Raw genomic sequence first — 18827 nt, forward strand, 5'->3', positions numbered from 1 at the left:
GCACACCTACCTCCACACACACACGTACACACAGCTATGCTTTGCTTTTCTGTGTGTCCATAGCACACAAATACACACACATGTGCACCTATGTACAGTCACAGGTGTGCAAACCTGAGGATACCCACAGGTACACTCACCTATAAGCACACACATGCATAAGCACACGGACATACTTCCCGTGCACATACACAATCATACACGTGCACACACACAGAGAGGCATACACTGGATTCACCTGCGTGCACAGGTGGGGCAGACACAGGTGCATCATACAGATGAATGAATCAACAGCACATGCTTAATGATTGATAGGGCTCAGATCTGTGAGCTTCCAAAAAAGCAGAAGACGTTCCTCACTCATCACCAAGATGTGGCTAGCTGGGGACAAGGGGCAAGAGAGAACCTGGGGCTCTGTGGTTTCTCACTCTTCCAGGATGGGAGAGCAACTTTGAGACTGGCAGGAAAGGGAGGGATTGGAGTTGACAGCACTCCATCCAACAGCAAACATTCACAGGAAAAATAAAATTGCTGAAACATCCCCATGGAGCTCGGGCCAGCAATAACAGATGGGGCTGGACCCCAAGCAAGAGGAGACCTGGGCAAAAGCATGAGCTGTGGAGAAACAGCACCCAGGTGACAGTGCCCCCCAGCTCTGGTGCCAAGGATGGCGACTGCCACCTGTGCCTTGCTGCTCAAAGAATGGAAATTTTGCTCCAGCACTGCAGACAGGGCACCACATCCAGCAACAGTCAGGTTTGTTTGCAGATACCTACCCACAATAGCCCCAGCAGAGAAATGCCTTGGCCATGGTGACAGACAGCCCCAGGATACCTGGCTCATTGCTCTTCCATGGTCTCCTAGGACTTGCCCCATACAGAGGGATGCGGGGCATCTCTCATTCCAGCCCCATGAAGGCAGCCACATCTGGTATCCTCTGCACTAGGGCAGGTCAATGCTCCAGGGGAGGCATTTCTCACAGGCCGTGCTTGAACCAGCTGGGATTTACCCCTGCGCCTGCCCCCTCCAGTGAAAGCAGAAGGGCAGTTGCACAGGGATACAGCCTAGGGTAACCTATGCCAGGGTGCACTTGCTGCATCCTGGGGACAGTGCAAGAACAGGCCAAGATGGTCTTTAGCAAAATCAATCCATTTATTTATTCACAGTCAAGAAATAAATAGAGAAAAGTCAGGCAGCAGGGATGCTGAGAGTGGGACTGACCCTTCTGGGAACAGGGACATGCCAGGACCCCAGCAGAGCCCAAGGCCTGTGTGACAGCAAGAGTGTAAGAAGGTAGAGAGACATCTGCAACAGGAATCTGACCTCTGAGAACAAGACCTGAGCCCTGCTAGAGGGCAAGCCAAGGAGCTGAAGAACAAGTGTGTCAGAGGAAACAGCAGGCAGAGCCCAGCACAGGCATCTGCCTTGGCCTCTAGCACTGGAAGCAGAGATGGCAGCTCAGGTCCCTCCAGTTTTTCATAGCCCTTTCAGACCAGAACTGCAGGGGAGGAGAGAGGCTTCCCCCCTCCAGCCCAAATTCTCAGCCTGGTGAGATGCCTCTGCAGCTGAGACTAGATAGAGATTGGGTGCATGTGAGTTGGGAAGGAATGCCACATCAGGGTCACATCAGATCCTGACACCACCAATGTGTCAGATGCAAAACACAGAGACACCTGGACTTCCTACCCTCCCTGCCCTCGCTCCACCAGGAGACTCCCAGCCACCTCCTGGGAGCTTCATACTCCAGTTTAGGGACATAGCTCATATCTGAGAACATCAGGCCAAGCCCCCCTGCCCACCAAAACCAGGCAGCAGCCATGGGGGCTGCAGGAAGGACAGATGCCGTGAGGCAACCACCTCAGCACAGGTTCCTGCCTTTAAAAACCCACAATTTACATAAAACTGTCATTGTAAAACCTCCCCACTGAGCAGCACCACATGAGGAGGGGAGATGAGCCAAGTGAGCCCCAGGCAGAGCAAGATAAACCCTAAAGTCCAGATCTGCAGGAAGAGGCAGAGCCCAGGGGTGATGTGCTGGGGCAGTGGAAATTACCGGCAAGTGCAGGACTCTGCAATCATATTCTCGTACTCCTTATACAGTATGCCTCCATTGCGCTCGATCATGAGGACACTGATGGGGCTGTAGCGATAGGGCACACAGGAGGGCCGGGGCACGTTGGCATCCACAAGCTGATGAACAAAACTCTGCACCACAGCATGGTTGGGTGCGTGGAAGTCATAGCGGAGCAGGTGGGGACAGGTGCCCTTGCAGTAGCGTGGGTTGTAGCGGTGAGGAGCAATGATCCAGTGGTCCCAGCCCAGCTGTGCAAAACTGACAGGGAAGGGGCGGAGGGAACAGTCACTCTTCTCCCCTCCCTGCTCCCGCAGGTACTTGGGCAGGTCATGAGCCAATGTCCCTGTATCACGTCGGTGTCGGTGGGGCTCTGCTGCCAGAGGTGCCAACCCTGCCTGGGTATCGTTAAGGTAGAGAAGGAGGAAAGGGTGGCCAGGGGCCACGGGGGCAACGTGACCTCCTGCTCGGCCAGCACGCACGCAGACGTGCCGCAGTGCCAGGCTCCCCACGCTGCTGTTCCCCAGCACCAGGTAAGGGGTGACGTCAACTTCGGCCCAGCCATGGCGGGGACGGGCAGTAGGGCTGAGCAGCACTCTGGGTGCCTTGCCAGCCATCACTAGCTCCAGAGCACAGAGAAGGCGACCGTGGGCCAGTGACAGACTGGGCAGGTAGACCACAGTAGCTCTGAGGAGGTGCTCAACCTCTGGCTGGCCCTCCATGTGGTAGGTGAGGGCCTGCAAGTACCAGCGACCTGCAGGGAAGCAGTGACCAGTACCCTGTTAGCACAGTGCAGGAGGCACTGTGCAGCACCCCTTTCTCTCATGGTGCAGCCACAGCCCCACACAGCTCAGCAGAGCCTGTGACAGCCATCTGCCCCAGCACAAGGCAGAAGCTGCAGCAAAGAGAAGCCATGAGCCAAGGCTTGCTGGTGGCATGAAGGGCAAAGAGTCTGTAACATTTCCCATCCTCTCCACTAACACCATTAGCCTGGCAGAGCATCAGGCAGAATGGGAAGGAGAGAAGGGCACACAAGGGCCAGCTGTGCATTTGCCCATCTCACCCCTGGGGCAGAGCCTTGGACTCCTGCCAAGTGGAACCCCATGGCCAAGAGCAACCCCAGCCAGGACACTGTAGAGAGGGGGAAGGAAGCAGGCAAGAGACCTCGCCTTCAGAGCTGAAGCCCACCCTGCTAGCTCTGCTAAGCGCCCATACCATCCTCAGTGCTCGCCGGTTCCTTACCTGCCCAGGGCTGGCCACCATGGGAACTGGCCTGCACCAGGCGGACGGTGTTGGTGCCCAGGCTGCGGCTGCGGCGGGGTCGGCCTTCGCGGTCAGCGGCACGCCGGTACAGATTCAGCATGTAGCGCAGGGGCTGCCCGCTGGCTGGCCCCACCTGCCAGCCCGGGCTGCCGGGAGCCCGCGTTTGCAGGGCCTGCAGGAGGGGCAGGGTGGGGACAGCAGGCAGGGAGCCAAGGGGCAGTGTGGACTGGTTTGCAGCCTGGGAAAGGGGCACAACAAGGAGAAGGAGGAGGCTGGTGAAAGGGTAGGGCACAGCCATGATAGGTGAGTGTCGGGAGGGAGCAGGTAAGAGAGACAAGGTGGGGCTGGCCAGCAGAAAAATTAGGGAGAACCTGCAGTCATGCTTCTCCTCATTTGAGAGGCAGAGCTGACTGTGGGCACCAGCAAAAGGATCCCGGGGGCTTCCAGCTCCTATCAAGACAGGACAACCACACCAGCGGCTTCAGCTTGGCACAGGAACAGAAATGTGGCGGGACTCTGTATGCAAAAAGGGGTACAAATTCCAGACTAAAATCCAGACCAGGAGCAAAGCTAGCCCAACAGAGCCTGGCTATGGGAGCTGTAAAGATGCTGGGGTAGGGGAGTGGGGTGGAGTGGGAGAACCAGCTCACTCAATCCACCTGCTCCTGGCTCAGCCTCCTCCTACGGAGTAGGAGGTCCTTTCCCAGGCCCATTTTAAAGGCATGGACTCAATCAGGTTTTAAAGAGGCAGGAGTTCCCTGGGTCCCAGGGGAGTGGGGCCAGACAGAGCCTGAGAGGGTGCTTTCATGCGATGAGAGTCCCTCCAGTTCCCTCCCCTCTGTGCTGACTCTCCATCAGCAGCTCATCACCTTTGTGCCCATTGCTGCATGCTGGTCCGCACTGCCCCAAGCAGGCACAGAGCCTGGAGTTCTGCTCCCCAACAGCCCCGCAGCACAGCCAGGTTGCCCAGTGCCTCACTCTATCCAGCTGGCACTAAGACCCTGACCCTAAGTATGTCTGGGTAAGCCCGCAGTACCCCACTGTAGGCATCATCCTGCCACCATCAGCATGCCCGCAACTTTGCCTACCTTGACCAGTTTCCAGGTGTTTCTGCCAGCACCTGCTCAAAGCCGAGAGGTGAGCATGATGCTCATCCTCTCGCTGGCATGGGCCACTCAAGCCACTTTCCATCCTGGGGACAGTGCTTGCCTGGGAAAGGCCCACGGGCACACTACAGTGTGGTGTGGGCAGCTGCAGCCAGTCCCACCTCCAGAGCCCCTGGTGTTGTGCCCAGACCCACAGTATATAGTGTTGCTCTCCTGCTGGAATGGAAGTGGCCAGGGGGTGAGCACACTGGTTGGGAATCACTGATGCAGGCATAGGGACATGGGGAGAGCTGGAGGGATTGTACTGGTGTCTGCTGCCCACCTTTCTTGGTGCCAGCTGGGCACAGTGCTAAGGGCTGGGAGGGCTGTGTGGGGGTGTGTGTGGTGCTAAATGTGCTATGGGCCATGTGAAGAGCCAGGGCACAAGAGCCCTCTTGCCTGGCCAGGCAGTCCTTGTTACTCATTTGGGAAAGCACACAAGGGGCAGACGAGCCAGTGAAGGTTGGGAAAGGTCTGGGCATGGCAGCAGCCAGTCATGATTTGGGGGCATTACGAAGCAGGTGAGGTCAGGGTGGTGGACATGTCAGTGGTGGACATGTCAAGGCTGTATGGGGGGGAGCTATGCTTCTCTCCTGGGTGTGCTCTAGCACTACAAATAGCCCAGGTACCACTCTACCCTGTGCCCTGTGACACTCTGGCTGTACTGGTCTGGTTGCAGCTGGGCTGCACAGGCAGCAGGCAGAGTTCAAGACGGGTGCTTGTGGAGAGGGACTACCAAGAAAAACTTGAGACCCTTCCAGCACTGGGAATGAACCAGCCTGGCACTGCAAGCTGACCCTCCCAGGCCGTGGCAGGCAACCAGGGCTGCAGGCGCTGCTTGCAGAGCAGAGCTTTCCAAGCCGGTTGTCTGGGAAGGAGATGAGTAAGAGTCGTGGCCCCAGGCGGGAAGGGGTGGAGCAGGACTCTCGGGTTCCCCCGGGAATCCATGCCGATCCACTCCCACCATCCCTGGCTGCCATCGCCGGCTCTTCCCCCTGCCTCAATTTCCCCCAAGCGGTACAGCTGCCTCTCCTGGGCCTAGCAGGGAAAAGACAAAGGTGAAAAACGGCCAAACTGCCAGGCATGCCCTAAGGTGCCCGGCAGGATATGGACAGGTTGGGGGCTGACATGGCCAGGTCAGACAGGAGCCAGCAGCATGTGCTGGCCTGCAGGCAATGGAGCTTGGGCGCCAGTGTGGCTACGTGGTGGGGAGCCAGGGGGGCTGCATCACCCCACTGCCACCCCCTCGTACCCACCTGAGTGCTGTTGAACTGCCACCATGCCAGGCTAAGCTGTGCTGAGCAGTCCCTATTGGTGTGCGTTCCTGGTGGCACCATATTGTGCTGAACCCACCTGGGTCATTTTGAGCTGAACCTGTGCACGGTCAAGCTAAGTCAAGCCAAGCCAGGCTCTGCTGAGCTGAACTCTGCCAGCCCTGCTTGTCCAAGTCAACCAAGCTGAACTGCACTGAACGAAATTGGGCCAGGCTAAGTGGAGCTAAGCCAGATGAGGCCCCTGGTTGTTCTGTGCTGTACCAAACTTAACTTTGCCAGCCCTGTGTCATGTTGAACTGAGCTGAGACAAGCCAGAATGTGCCAACCCAGGCACCAAGGCATGCCAGGCTGAGCCATGCTGGGCCAGTTAACCCGTGCTGCCCCCCCTGCCATCCCACGCTGAGCTGAGCTGCGATGTATCGTGCCGCACTGAGGTCTGCCAGCCTTCCATATCATGCCATGCTGGGTTGAGCTGGACCGAATTGAAATACACCGGCTGGGCTGCACCAAGATGGGCCAAGCAGCTCACTTCAGGTCCCTGGGCTGAAGGATGGCATGCCAAGGTACTGAGTAGAAAGGTGCTGCGCTGTGCCATTGTGTGCAGAGCCATGCCACGAGCTGTGCTGAGCCGTGCCGTACCGGCCGCCGCCGTCCCCCCGCGCCTCATTGGCGGCGGCGGAGCAGTCCCGGTGCGGAGCGGCCCCGCCCCGCACTCGCCCCGCGCCGCTCAGCCCGGGCGGGCGGGGGTGTCATTTCCTCCACAGCTCGGGGCCGGGCCGGGATGGGGCCGTAGCTGTAGCCGCCATGGAGCGGGCCGAGGGCCGGCCCGGCGCCCCCCAGTACGTGCATGTGCAGCTGCAGGGGGGCGCGCCCTGGGGCTTCACGCTGCGCGGCGGGCTAGAGCACGGCGAGCCCCTCATCGTCTCCAAGGTAGGAATCGCCGGCAGAGTCCCGCGTGGGCTCCGCGACATCCCCCCGCGAGGGGCCTCCCGCCCGTGGCGGGGCGCGGGAGATCGGAGGACACCCGGGGCGCGGCGGCGTCGGGGGTGCGGGGAGCCCCGGCCGCGGGGTCTCGTGTCCTGGCGCGGCGGGACGGGGACGGCCGCTCGCACCCACGATCTCCGCGGCCCTCCACTCAGAGTCGCGGTGAAGAGTGAGAGCGAGAGGGGCGGAGGGACAGCCCGGGCCCGGCGGCAGGAAGAAATTCCTCTGGCACATCCGTTGGGCTGGCGTCGGGGGCGGCCCCTACATTCCCCCTCGCGTCTTTCCCGGTCCCGTCCCGCGGGCTGTAGCCGGGGGAGGTCAGCCCCCTGTGTGCCCATCCGTCGGTGCCGCGCCCACGGGCGTTCCGGGCACCGGACTCTGCGGGGACGTTTAGGGCCACGGTGGGGGAAGCAGAGTCCGTCCCGTCATGCCCCGGCACCCCTGGAACGCAGGGGAGGACCGTGCCCGGGACGGGGTTGGCGCCGGGGTGCGATGCCGAGCGGAGCCCGGCCGCAGCCGGGAGCAAACGGTGAGGGTGACCCCTGCGGCCCCGACGTGTCGCCACACAGAGGGTCACCGATTCCCGCGGCCCCCGCCAGCGCATCGCTCCGCGGGGACACTCGCGGGGAGACCCGCAAGGAGCAGGGCAGCGGCCAGGGGAACTCCAATAGCCACCCCTCCGGGGAGCCCGGACGGGGCCCTGTCGCCGGACGATTTGGCCGCCTGCCCGCCCGGTGTCGCCGTCCTGCTGAGCCGGGGTGCGGCGGGCCGGGCTGGCGGCCCCGGGGCTGCTCCCTGCCTCGAGCCGGGCCGACTGCGCCCCCGGGCCGTTCCACGCCCTCGGCGGGACGCGGCCAGCGCGGTCTGGCTGGGGGAGCTGGAAAAGTGGCTCCGGTCCCAGCTCTGCGCCCTGAGGTGGCACCGCCGGCGGGTGGGGAGCCGGGCGCCGAGGGAGTAACTGCCCGCGTCCCCACTCGCTGCTGCCCTTCGGGGTGATGGGTCCCCGGGGGCCGCCGGCTGCCGGAGGAGGGGATGTTCCTCACCGCTTTGGAGAAGGGGATTGGCTTGAGGGCCGCGGGGTATCGGCCCCCGCGCTCCCACGGACACGCCGCCACCGCGTGTGCTCGGCAGACAAAAGGGGCTTGTTCAGCGCTTTGTGCATTCGGGGAGGGTCCCCCGGGGTCACCGCTCCGCCGCTGCGGCCGGCCGAGGTGTGTGCGGAGAGGGGGCGGCCCTCCCCTGTGGCGCTGGGGGCGCGGGCCGGAAAGAGGAAGGGCGTCCCCGCACTCGGTGACAGAGTTTGGCCTCTGAGCCCACTCCGGGCAGGATCCCTTTCTGTGGCAGAGTCCCACGGCGGTGCTCACACGCGATCATAAGCCTTCCATGGGGCTGCAAACGCCCTCCGGCACAGGCTTCCCTGAGCACGTCGGGGGCAAGGAGGGAGGTTGGTGTGGCGCAGGATGAGCACAGCTCTGGCACTGTTCTGGTTGTGATTCCTAAGACAAGTTTCTTCTTAGACAGGCAGACATTCCCGTGAGCCATCTGGTGCCTACCATTAGGGCCCAGGGTGAACTCCAGGGATGGTGTTTGGGAAGTGTCCTGGGCTGGCTCAGCCAGGCAGAGCAGCAGGCAGTGCCGTTTGGCTGCCAGTGCTGAGTTCACTGGTGGCGAAGGCAAACAAGGGGCTGTTTGTGCCAAATTTAGCTCCTGGTGAGTGATGCCAGGGCTGAGCCTGTTCATCCTAGTGCGTGTGATGGTCCAGACATGGGTGCAGACCTGGTGGTGTCCTGCAGCAAGCGGGGACACCTTTCACCTCCTCCCCATGGCGGTGGCAGGCAGGACTGGTGGGCACGTGTCTGGACAGAGGACTGAGGTGAAGGTGCAGCCTGCCTTGCACGCTCTGCTGGTGCCCGGTGGTGGGCAGCAGCATGGCAGGGGGTAAACCCAGGTGCTCCACCGACTGCATGGCAGGACTGGGAGCCCTCGCAGACAGTCAGGGTCCCCTGCCAGGAAGGCAGCCCCATGGCTGACATCTGGGTAGGAGGGCAGCCTGCCTGCACAGACAGGCACATTGGGCTGTGCCCAGCCTGGGTATGGCATTGCGGTGCTAAGATCCCTGGAAAAATGGGAGAGCTGTTGGTTCTGGGCACAGCTGTGCCAGGCAAAGCCGTGGGGCAGTGGTGCACTGGGTAGGAGGCTTGGCTGCCCCTGCCTTTCTCCCTCCTAAGGTGACATTTTGTCCAGGGGTAGTGGAATGCCCCCTGAGCCCTGCACAGCATTAGGGCTGGAAAGTGGTGCCCAGGGGCACATGCACAATGACTGACCTGCTAGGAAGCCATGTGTGCTCCCTGGCACTGGGGCCTGGCTGCTGCCCAGACTGGTCCTGCAGGCACAGTGAGCAGAGCCCATTCCCTGGCCAGGCCTGGGAGCAACTGGGCAGGGTGAAGAGCCCATGGTCAGGGTGGGTGCAGGAGCCCCAGAAGGGAGCCAGGTTAGCTCTGCCCTGCGGGTGGCTATAGGGTCTTGCCACATCCACGCTGGGCATGAGGCACCCCAGGTACTACATGATCTGTGCTACTGCCACCATGCAGAAGCAGCTCCAGTTGCTTGCCAGCCCTGTGGTGTGGACTTCACAATCCCTGGCGATTGCAGTGGCAGGATGGGCAGAGATCAGTAGTGGCAATGGGCACTGCCTAGCCCAGCTGTGTGCTGCTTGTCCCAGGGCTGCCAGGACTGCACCTACCAGCTAGGGCAGAGGGCATGGGCCAGAATCTCATGTGCTGGCAGCTCCATGGCTATACTTCCTCTAAGCACAGCAATACAGGGTGCCAGGTTCATTTTGGCCATGGGTATCAGGGAGGGTAGGCACGTGCCAGGGCTTAGCGCTTCCCCTGCTGTTGTCTCCTATGTGCACATAGGGTGGGATGGCATCCTTTGGGCATCAAAATCACCCCGGGTGCCCAGACAGGCTCAATGTAGGGTTGGAAGCAGCAGCAGGGGGCTGGCATCCATGCCGGACAAAGGGCCCTTGTGCTGCCTGCGAGAGAATCTGCTGGGATGGGACATTTTTCTTTCTCTCCCCTCCCTGATGCCCTTGCTCAGAAATTCATGTGACCAGAGAAGGGGGAGAGCCTGGCCCCACAGATCCCTCTGTGGTCCCTGGGGCTCAGGCACCCTCTCTGAAGCCTCTTTCTCCCCGACACGCAGCGGCCATGGAACATCCCCTGGGATATTCTGGGGGCTGTGCCCCCCTTGATGCCCCTCTCTGTCACCCAGGTGGAGGATGGGGGCAAGGCTGCACTGTCCCGCCGGCTGCAGCCAGGCGATGAGCTGGTGAACATCAGTGGGACGCCACTGTACGGATCCCGCCAGGAGGCTCTCATCCTCATCAAGGGCTCCTACCGCACTCTGAAGATGGTTGTTCGCAGGTTGGCAGTGTTGTGGAAGGGACACGGGGAGGGCCAGTGGGGCTTTACCTGCCTGGGGGACTGGCAGGATCCTGGAGGTGCCCTTGTCTCCAGCTTGGAGGTGCCCCTTGCTGGGACAGGGTGGGGAGCAGCCCCTTTGCTGCTGTCAGCGCTCCCGCTAAGTGGGGGTTCCGCATCCAGCAGAGCCAGGGCAGTGCATTGGGCTCACCACCCCCTCGCTGGGCGGTATCCTCAAGCGTTGCCGCTCCTCTCCCTTCCTGCCTGCCTGCCTGCCTCCTGCCTGCCTGCTTGCCTGGGAAAGGAAGGAGAGGCAGGGCTGGGCCTTGCAGTCCCTTCCCCCCCAGCCCCTCCAACTGCATCCATTCCCTGGCTGCATCCTGACTGACTCCAGCTCCAGCAGCACTCAGGGGCAGGGACGGCGCAAGGGCACTGCCCAAGGGGCAGGGGTCCCACGGGACTGTGCTGGGGCTCAGCATCATCCATGGTGAGTTTGGGGGTTCTGGGAAGTCCCTGTGCTGACCTCACAGCTTGCCGCTCTCATCCGGTCAGTAGATGTTGTGGCAGCACTTGGCAGTTGGGAGGTACAGGAGGTGGCTTCTGACCATGTCTGTGCAGTGGCATTTGCTGGGGGGGCTGGAGACTCTTGTGGATGCTGTGAGGGGTGGGACAGGGACCAGCACAGACCCTTCCCAGGGACATGACGTGGCTGGTGCTTGCTGAAAATACTGAGGGACAAAAGAACAAGGGGGAAGGTCAGGCTTGCGGTGGAGACAGATGTGGCCCCAGTGTCCCTTGGTGGAGCAAATCCAGTCCCAGCAGAGACACTTGCCCTGCTCAGGTCATTGCCTATGGGCTATGCAGGGGCCATGTCCTCGGTCTCCTGTTAATGCAGCAACAGGGATGCTGCAGTCTGGGGGGCCCTGGCCAGCTGGGTGAGCTGTGAGATCCCCTTGTCCAGTGCCGGGTGCTTGCAGGACAGGACCCTCCTTGCTGCCATCCCCTTTGGGCGGGCGCTGGCCTGGGGGGGACAGGAAACGCCGTAGGAAGTGACTTCAGCCCCGGTTCCTTGGCCTGGCTTCCTCCCCATTCTTGTCCTTTCCCGCTGTTGCTCTTGGCAGGAGGAGCGTGCCCGTCTTCCGGCCCCATTCCTGGCACGTGGCCAAACTTGCCGAAAGCCGCCCAGACGTCCCCACCATGCACTGCCCGGCTGATGCCTTCAGCCTCTCCTGGCCTTCGGGGTGTGATGTCAGGTGAGACCCTGGGGGCAGTTATGAGACTGGGCAAGGGGAGAGGGCAGATGGGACACTCTCTTGGGTTGTGGCAGTGGGGGTGGCATAGGGGCTCCCACGCTCCTTTCAGGCATCCCTCCTCATCCTGCACTACCCTTTCCCCTGGCTGTTTACTCCCGGCTCCCGGCAGGAAGGGGCGGTGGCTCTGCTGGAGACAGCCAGGAGCTGCTTAGTCCCACTGCCCCGGCTGCCAGAGCTGAGAGGTCTCGAGTGGCTGGAGTCACACACACCCTGTGTTCCTTGTGCCTGTTCCCCTTGCCAGTGCCAGGCAACCTTGGTGGTGGCCCCAACCCGGGGCTGAAGGGCAGGGTGGAGTAGTGCTGCCTTGTGCTCTGTTGTCCCAGGGAGGGTGTATGGGGGGGGATGGGCTCCTTGGGATCTCTGTGGAGCTGCATGAGGGGCAGCAGGTGCCTGTAACACTGACGTGGGGCTAGGCAGCAGCAAGCTGTCCCTGCAGTGGAACCCACTGTCCTGGCACTGCAGCACTGACCGGAGCAGCTCCATCGGGAGCATGGAGAGCCTGGACCATCCCAGCCAGGCCTGCTATGAAGGAGACCCCTCACCCGTTGACCAGGGCATGTACCACAGCAAGCGGGACTCGGCCTACAGCTCCTTCTCTGCCAGCTCCATCGCCTCTGACTGCGCCCTCTCTCTCCGTCCTGAAGAGGCCGTGTCCATTGATTCCAGCCTCCAAGGCCCCTGCAAAGCCCCTGACAGGCGCTACCTGACCACAGGGGCTGAGCCATCTGCCAGCTGGCACCCTGAGGCCTGGCGGGCACCCGTGCCCCCCCAGCCCCCTGTCAGGAGGGACAGCCTGCGAGCAGCCCCAGGTGGCAGAGGGGACAGGTGCCAGGCATCAGTGTCAGCGGACATGCTGCATGCCAAGGGCCGGTGGATCTCTGACACCTTCCTCTGCCAACGGGATGGGGAGGCAGAAGTAGTGGGCAGGAGGAAACCGGCGCCATACGCCATGAAGGACTGTCTCTCTGCCGACCAGTATTACATGCTGAGCTCCCATCCGGACCGTTGCCCAGCTGAGCCACTCCTGAGGCAGAGCATGGAGTCTGACAACCAGCCGTACCTGGATGACAGCATGCACCAAGTGCCTGATGCCACGACGGCAGGTGACAACCCGTTGCTGTCCCCTCTCAAGGGCCACGTGTCGCACCGTCACAGCGCTCCCGAGCAACTGCTGGCCTCCCAGTTCCGCTCCCTCCAGCTGGGCACCAACAGCGGGCGAGCCTCGCCAGCCCCCAGCGGGCAACGCTGGACCTTGTCCCCGCTGCATCCTGAGGGCAGCCGAGGGGGAACCACAGGGGCTGCCCAGGATCCCCCGCACTGCCCAGAGCCTTGCTGCCGCCAGCCGCCCTGCCGCTGCTGCCCTGAGCTGCAGCAAGCCTGCGGGCCGGATGGCCAGGGGGCTAGCCCAGTACTCAGCGCTGAGGGGCCAGCGGAGGAGGAGAGCCGGGGAGGGGCCCGGCGGGCTGGGGGTCCTGCCCACCGCTCTGCTCAGATGCGCCGCCGCAGCGACCGCTTTGCCACCAGCCTGCGCAACGAGATCCAGCGGCGCAAGGCCCAGCTGCAGAAGAGCCGGGCTCCTGGTGCACCTCCAGCCAGTGAGGAGCCAGTGGAGGAAACTGAGGAGCCCTCAGAGGGCAGCGTACTGGCAGAGCGGCACCCTGCCCTGCCTGAGTGTCTCAGCCCCGCACCGAGTGAGGAGAGCAGGAACTCTGGCCGCTCTGCAGACCGGGGCATCCCCACCCCTGACCCGGTGCCGGCCCCTAAAGGGCCCCTGTCCCCTGAGCGTGTGGTGCCGACAGCCAGGGGCCGCTGGCACTGGTCCCCGGAAGGCAAGCTGCAGCCGCAGCACTCGCCCAGCCGCAGTGAACTGGAGGGCTACAGCCAGGGCCCGGCGGCCCGCAGCTCCCCACCGCAGGGCAGCGACGAAGCAGTCCTGCTGCCCTTCGCCGACCGCCGCCGGTTCTTTGAGGAGAGCAGCCGGCTGGCACCACCCCGGCACAGCAAGCCGCCAGCAGGTGATCCCAGCACCTTCCAGCCCCCTGGCCCTGAGCACCGGGATGTCCGCCGCCTCTCTGTGGACCAGCCCTACAGCCCGTCCTCACCCAGCCGCCCTGGCTCTGCTGGCCCCTATGCTGAGTGCTGCCGGGAGCAGCCCCACTGTTACAAGCCACTGGCGAGGCCGGGAGAGCTGGATTACCTGCGGGGCTTCTCCTATCCCTATGGGGTTCCCCTGCGCCCTGAGCCCTGCCGCTGCTGTGGAGGGGACCCGTGCCCGCCACCACCGCCCCGTGGCCACACATGCCGCTGTCACCCTGTGTCCTGGGTGCGCTGCCCTGACTGCTGCTACCCGGCTACCCATCCTGGGCGAGAGGAGAGTGATGCCTGGCCCCCCCGGAGAGCTTTCGTCCCAGTGAGTAATGCCCTGTGGGACTGTGCTGGGGAGCAGCACTGACACTCCCTTGCACCCCTGGACCATGACCCTGGGTTGGGGTGTGGGGTACTGTTCCCCCATTGACCCTGCAGACTGCCTGCAAGTCTTCTGCGCCTGAATGGGGATGAGACAGAGGTGCTGGGGGATGGATTTCACACTGCCTTCCCCCTCACACAGGAATTTCCTCAGGATGAGTGGGAACCACCTGCAATAACCAGGAAAGTCAGCCAGTCCATCAGGTGAGCCCATGCAAGTGCCACGGTGCTGAGATGTGTGTGCCACTCAGTGGGGACCTCCGCCGGGGCATGTGGGGACTGCCATGATTTTGGCTGGGGATGTAGAAAGTGCCTCCCATATTTCCTTGGCCATCCTTGGCGTGGTGCCCTTTGAGGCAGGAGGGGGGGCACGCAGGGCAAGGGTGTGTGAAGAGGGATCTACCAGCAAAGGTGGTCCCTCCTTACCCTTCCCCAGAGGTCTGGGGCCATCTCTGGGGAACTGTGCCCAGCTTATCAGTGTGACTGGATGACTAGCTGGGGTAAATGAGGCAGGGCATGAAATGGGCCTGAACTGCCAGATGGGTGACTGTGTATGGGAGGATGGGTGCCTCCTTCTCTTCCTAGTGAGCTCTCCAGCTACACACCAAGTTTCCCAAGGCTTGGCCCGTTCCACACCTGCCTTGAGAGCACCGAGCCAGAGTGGCCACCCTGCTACCGGGCCACATCCACGCATGACCTCTTGTGGGATAGTGACCGCCTGGCCCACACCCCTGAGAGCCCCCCGGATCCGCTGCACCGCCCACTAAGGGGCAGAGCCTTCTCTGAGAGCCATCTCAACCTGGAACCTTCCAGCCCCTGGGGCTGTGACCAGAAGGACCTTTTCCGTGCCAAGCTGGACCCTCCCAACATCCCCAAAAAGAAGGGTCCCCCACCTCCCCGCCCACCTCCGCCCAACTGGGAGAAGTACAGGCAGCGGCGGGCATCCCAGCACCCACCAGATGGTGCTGGGCATGGATCTGCCTTCTCTGCTGCCCCAATGCCAATCCGCAGCATTGCTGAGGCAGTGAGGGAGCGGTCACAGAGCCTCACGGGGGAGCAGAAAGGCCAGTCCTGGGGGCACACTGCTTGCCCCCCTGCTCCATCAGGTGCCTGGCCCCGACCTGAGGCCCCCAGATCACTCCGCAGGACTCCTGGGCCCGATGCTGCCAACGCTGACATTTGCAGGCAAGTGGTGCCATGGCATGGGGGTGGGAGTGAGAAAGCGGGACACATGAGGGGCCCTATGTGGGCCCTTGTACCCTGTATCAGAGCATCCTAAACCTCAGAGCACCCTGTGGGGGTTTTTTGTGTTGTGGGGTGTCCCTGTCCCTGACCTCTTTCCCTGGCATGGCCGTAGCCCTGAGTGTCCCTGCCCGCACGGGTGGGCAGGGGAGCTGGGGAGCTGACATGCCCTGGGTGCATGTTGACAGGGTGTCGGGAGCCGGGGAGAAGCGGACAAAGATGAAGCGGTCGGGGGAGATGGAGGAGCAGCCCCAAAGGCTCATCCAGAACCAGGGGCAGGGCCGTGCCAGTCCCTGTGGGGCGGGTGAGTGCTCCCTGTCCCTGCATTGTGGCTCTGGCCCTGCCCTGCCAGAGGCACTTAAGCCCAGTTCTGGGGCAGTGGAGGGGGTGAGCTGCCAGGGCAGCTGGCCCCAGCCCCGCTGCATGGACTCCGAGGAACGGCCGTGGGACGTGACTGTCAGGGACCGTTCCCTGGCCAGCGTCCCGGCCCCCTTGGCTTCCCCTGGCACCGGCACTGAGGTGATGGGTGAGCTGCTGGTGGCAGGGGAGCGACAGGCCTGGCGGAAGTGTCTCCAGCAAGACTGGCACCTGGAGGCGCTGGCACAGGACAGGTAGGGCTATCACGGCACCGGGCCCCGTACCAAGGACAAGCTGACACCCCCGAGTGCTTATCGCTGTATCTCTGTCTCCCCAGGCAAGGTTTTGAGCCCATCCTGCTGCCTCCCAGGAGTGCTGCCAGCTCCAGTTCCTTCCCAGTGCACTATGGTGTTGCAGCGGGCAAAACTGAGCCGCTCAACAAGGTAAAGGCGCTGCCGGAGGTAGTGGAGGGGAGCTCAGAGGATGAGGAGGAGGAGGTGGACCATGAGCTGGTGGAAAAGAAGGTACAAGACACTGCTGGGGACAATTCCCTCGTGGTTCCCCACTGCCCTGGCCAGGTGCTCATGGAGACTGGGTGCATTTCTGCATGCTCACAGGGACTGAGGCATCACTGGTTGCTCCTGGGAGCTGGGGACATCACCAGGCACTCATGGGCTTGGGGGTAATTGCTGGACGCTTGCGGGTACCAGGAATATTACCATATACTCATACGGGGCTGGGACATTGCCAGGTGTCTGCAAGGACCAGGGGCATTGTCAGGTGCTTGCAGGACCTGGGAGTGTCACCAGATGCTCGTGGGGACCAGCAGCATCTCCAGATCCTTGATGTTTGCAGGGGCTGGGATGCTCCCAGATATGCACAGGTTCCGGGGGCATCCATTAGGTGAACATGGACTCTGAGACATTGACAGATTCTTGTGGGGGCTGGGAATTGCCAGTAGCTCATGGGAACCCGGGGTACCACAATGTTCTTGTGTACTGTCAGCCCCAGCACAGCGCCCCTACACCTCTGTGCCAGTCCCCTGATCCCGTGGGGAGTGGCCCCAGTTAGCCCTGACCCCTTTGCTCCGGCAGCTGCAGCTGATCGAGAGTCTGAGCCGCAAGCTGGTGGTGCTGCAGGAGGCACAGCGGGGGCTGCAGGAGGACATCAGTGCCAACGGGGCGCTGGGTGAAGATGTGGCTGCTCGCCTGCAAGCCCTCTGCACCCCAGGGGAGTTCGACAAGTACCGCCTCTTTGTGGGTGACCTGGACAAGGTGGTCAACCTCCTGCTCTCCCTCTCGGGTCGCCTGGCCCGGGTGGAAACGGCCCTGGGCAGCCTTGGTCCGCACGCCCCTGCTGAGGACAAGGTGGGCATGGGGGAGGAGACCCTCACCCATGAGGCTGTGGGCTGCGGGATGCCCTGCCAACGCCAGTTGTCTTTCCCACAGCTGGCCCTGCGGGAGAAGCAGCGGCTGCTGGTGGCACAGCTGGAGGATGCCAAAGAGCTGAAGGAGCACGTGGGGCGGCGCGAGGAGGCCGTGGGTGCCATGGTGGCACGGTACCTGCCCGCCGAGCACCTCCAGGACTACCAGCACTTCGTCAAGATGAAGTCGGCCCTCATTGCTGAGCAGAGGGAGCTGGAAGAGAAGATCAAGCTGGGCCAGGAACAGCTCAGGTGCCTGCGTGAGAGCCTTGGCCAGGCCTCCAAGGACTGTTAGTCCCCTACCCAGTCTCCCTCTGGGATCCTGGCTGTGATCCCAGATTGCTGCCAAAGAGGATCCAGCCCCTTGTGGATTCTCCCTGTGCCTGTTCATCTGTCCAGCCCCTGCCTTTTATTTATTTTTCTGATTTACCAAGCAGGGGAGGGGGTTGCCAGTCCAGGTGCTGACCGGGGTTGTTGTGCCACAGAGCTGTCATGGGCTCTGGCCACTCATGAGCCTGTGGCCCAGCAAGACCGGATGGATGGATGCTACCACCACTCTCATGGGTCTTTCTGTGCCCATGAGGTCCCTCCAACTTGTCCTGGACACCAGTGCTTGTCTTGTATCTGGTGCTGCACCACGTGCCTTAAACATCCCCCAGCTACTATTCATGCAGCACCTGAAAGGGTTAAACCGTGCTCACCCGTTGTCATGTCTGTTGGCCCTGTCCATCTGTCCGGGGGGAGCTGAAGGAATTTCAGCCCCAGCATCCTCTTCCTCCTCATTGTGTCAGAAACAATGGCCCCAGCCAGCGGGTTCTTAACCCACTCCCTGCTGGCTGAGGCACCACGGGGCCGAGGTGAGTGCCTGCAGGTGCTGTGTACCTGTGTCTTGGGATGGTACCCTGCCAGGGCGTGGGATGCTGGGACAAATACACTGAGGCCTGCGCTACTCTCTGTCACCAATGCTGTGGGCATGGAGACAACCCAGCCTCAACCAGCCCTCACCTGTAGCTTCTAGCTCAACACCAGGAGCGATTAATAGAGGAAAAACCACATTAAGGACAAAACGGGGTACCTGTCCCCTCCTTTCTGCTGCAACAGCCACAAAGAGCACTTAGATGTCATCCCTGCCACTGTCTACCTGTCTCCATGGCATGAGCGGGTGCCATCATACTGATTTTGCACAGGGGTTTAATGCAACCAGCAGGAGCTTGGGGCAGGAGGGTAGACGTTTTGGGGAGGCAGGTGGGCTGCAGCGCTTTGGTGTTGCCCCATAGCTGGACAGCCCAGCCCAGGGTTCACGCAGCATCCGTGCCTGCCTGTGAGCTCCAGCAGCAGCCCCGCTGTGCTGCTAGCCCTGCTCTGGGGCAAGCCTTTAGCCTGTTAAACACTACACTTCACACCTGCCTGGCTGCACTGTGGGATGGTGCCCGGCAGGAGTGGGGTCCTCAACATTCCGTCCATCTCAACCACCCCCAGGATCATTGCTAGGACCAAAGACTGCACCCCTTGGGGGCCATGCTGCTCTCCTGGTGGGTTCAGCAGCCCTGCACAGGGCCCTGTGCTGGAGGAGCTGCCAGCGCCTGCATGTTGCTGCATGCCATTGTATCTCTCACAGTAAAGCAGCAGCAGGAGCTGCACTTCTGTTCCAACTGTCTCTTGCATGGTTTGTCCCTGTGCCCCAGCAAGTGGCACCGGAGCAGGGAGGGGGTAATTGGTCCAGCTGGGATGAACCAAGGCTTAGCAAGCTCTTGGGAGCCGAATGGCCCCGTGGCACAAGGGGCACCTGAAGTGCTCCTCCGGGATGCACGTAGGAATCACAGCACTTGGGCAGTGGATACAGTGTATTCCCTGGAATCTGTCA

At 62.1% G+C, this 18827-nt stretch overlaps 2 protein-coding genes across 7 annotated transcripts; one reads left to right on the forward strand and one right to left on the reverse strand.

Moving 5' to 3' along the window:
- Positions 1-2049: 2049 nt before the first annotated feature.
- Positions 2050-3632, reverse strand: BMP15 (bone morphogenetic protein 15). Its single transcript, XM_038122773.1, has 2 exons — positions 3314-3632; positions 2050-2825 (listed from the first exon to the last, which is right to left on the reverse strand). The coding sequence occupies exons 1-2, from the start codon at positions 3630-3632 to the stop codon at positions 2050-2052; spliced, it is 1095 nt and encodes a 364-aa protein (XP_037978701.1).
- A 2837-nt stretch (positions 3633-6469) lies between these two features.
- On the forward strand, positions 6470-18612 carry SHROOM4 (shroom family member 4). Of its 6 annotated transcripts, none has more exons than XM_038122774.1 (10): positions 6470-6683; positions 10014-10165; positions 11284-11415; positions 11938-13885; positions 14084-14145; positions 14527-15126; positions 15372-15794; positions 15878-16118; positions 16635-16907; positions 16989-18612. In XM_038122774.1, exons 1-10 carry the CDS (start codon positions 6558-6560, stop codon positions 17256-17258), a joined length of 4227 nt encoding a protein of 1408 aa, XP_037978702.1. In that variant the 5' UTR covers positions 6470-6557; the 3' UTR covers positions 17259-18612. The 6 variants fall into 6 exon arrangements, with proteins under 6 accessions (XP_037978702.1, XP_037978704.1, XP_037978703.1 ...); XM_038122776.1 differs by having other exon boundaries at positions 6471-6683; positions 15878-16064; XM_038122775.1 differs by lacking the exon at positions 6470-6683 and adding an exon at positions 6717-7266.
- Positions 18613-18827: the final 215 nt, after the last annotated feature.

This window comes from Motacilla alba, chromosome 4A (assembly GCF_015832195.1).
Source record: "Motacilla alba alba isolate MOTALB_02 chromosome 4A, Motacilla_alba_V1.0_pri, whole genome shotgun sequence".
NCBI lineage: Eukaryota > Metazoa > Chordata > Aves > Passeriformes > Motacillidae > Motacilla > Motacilla alba.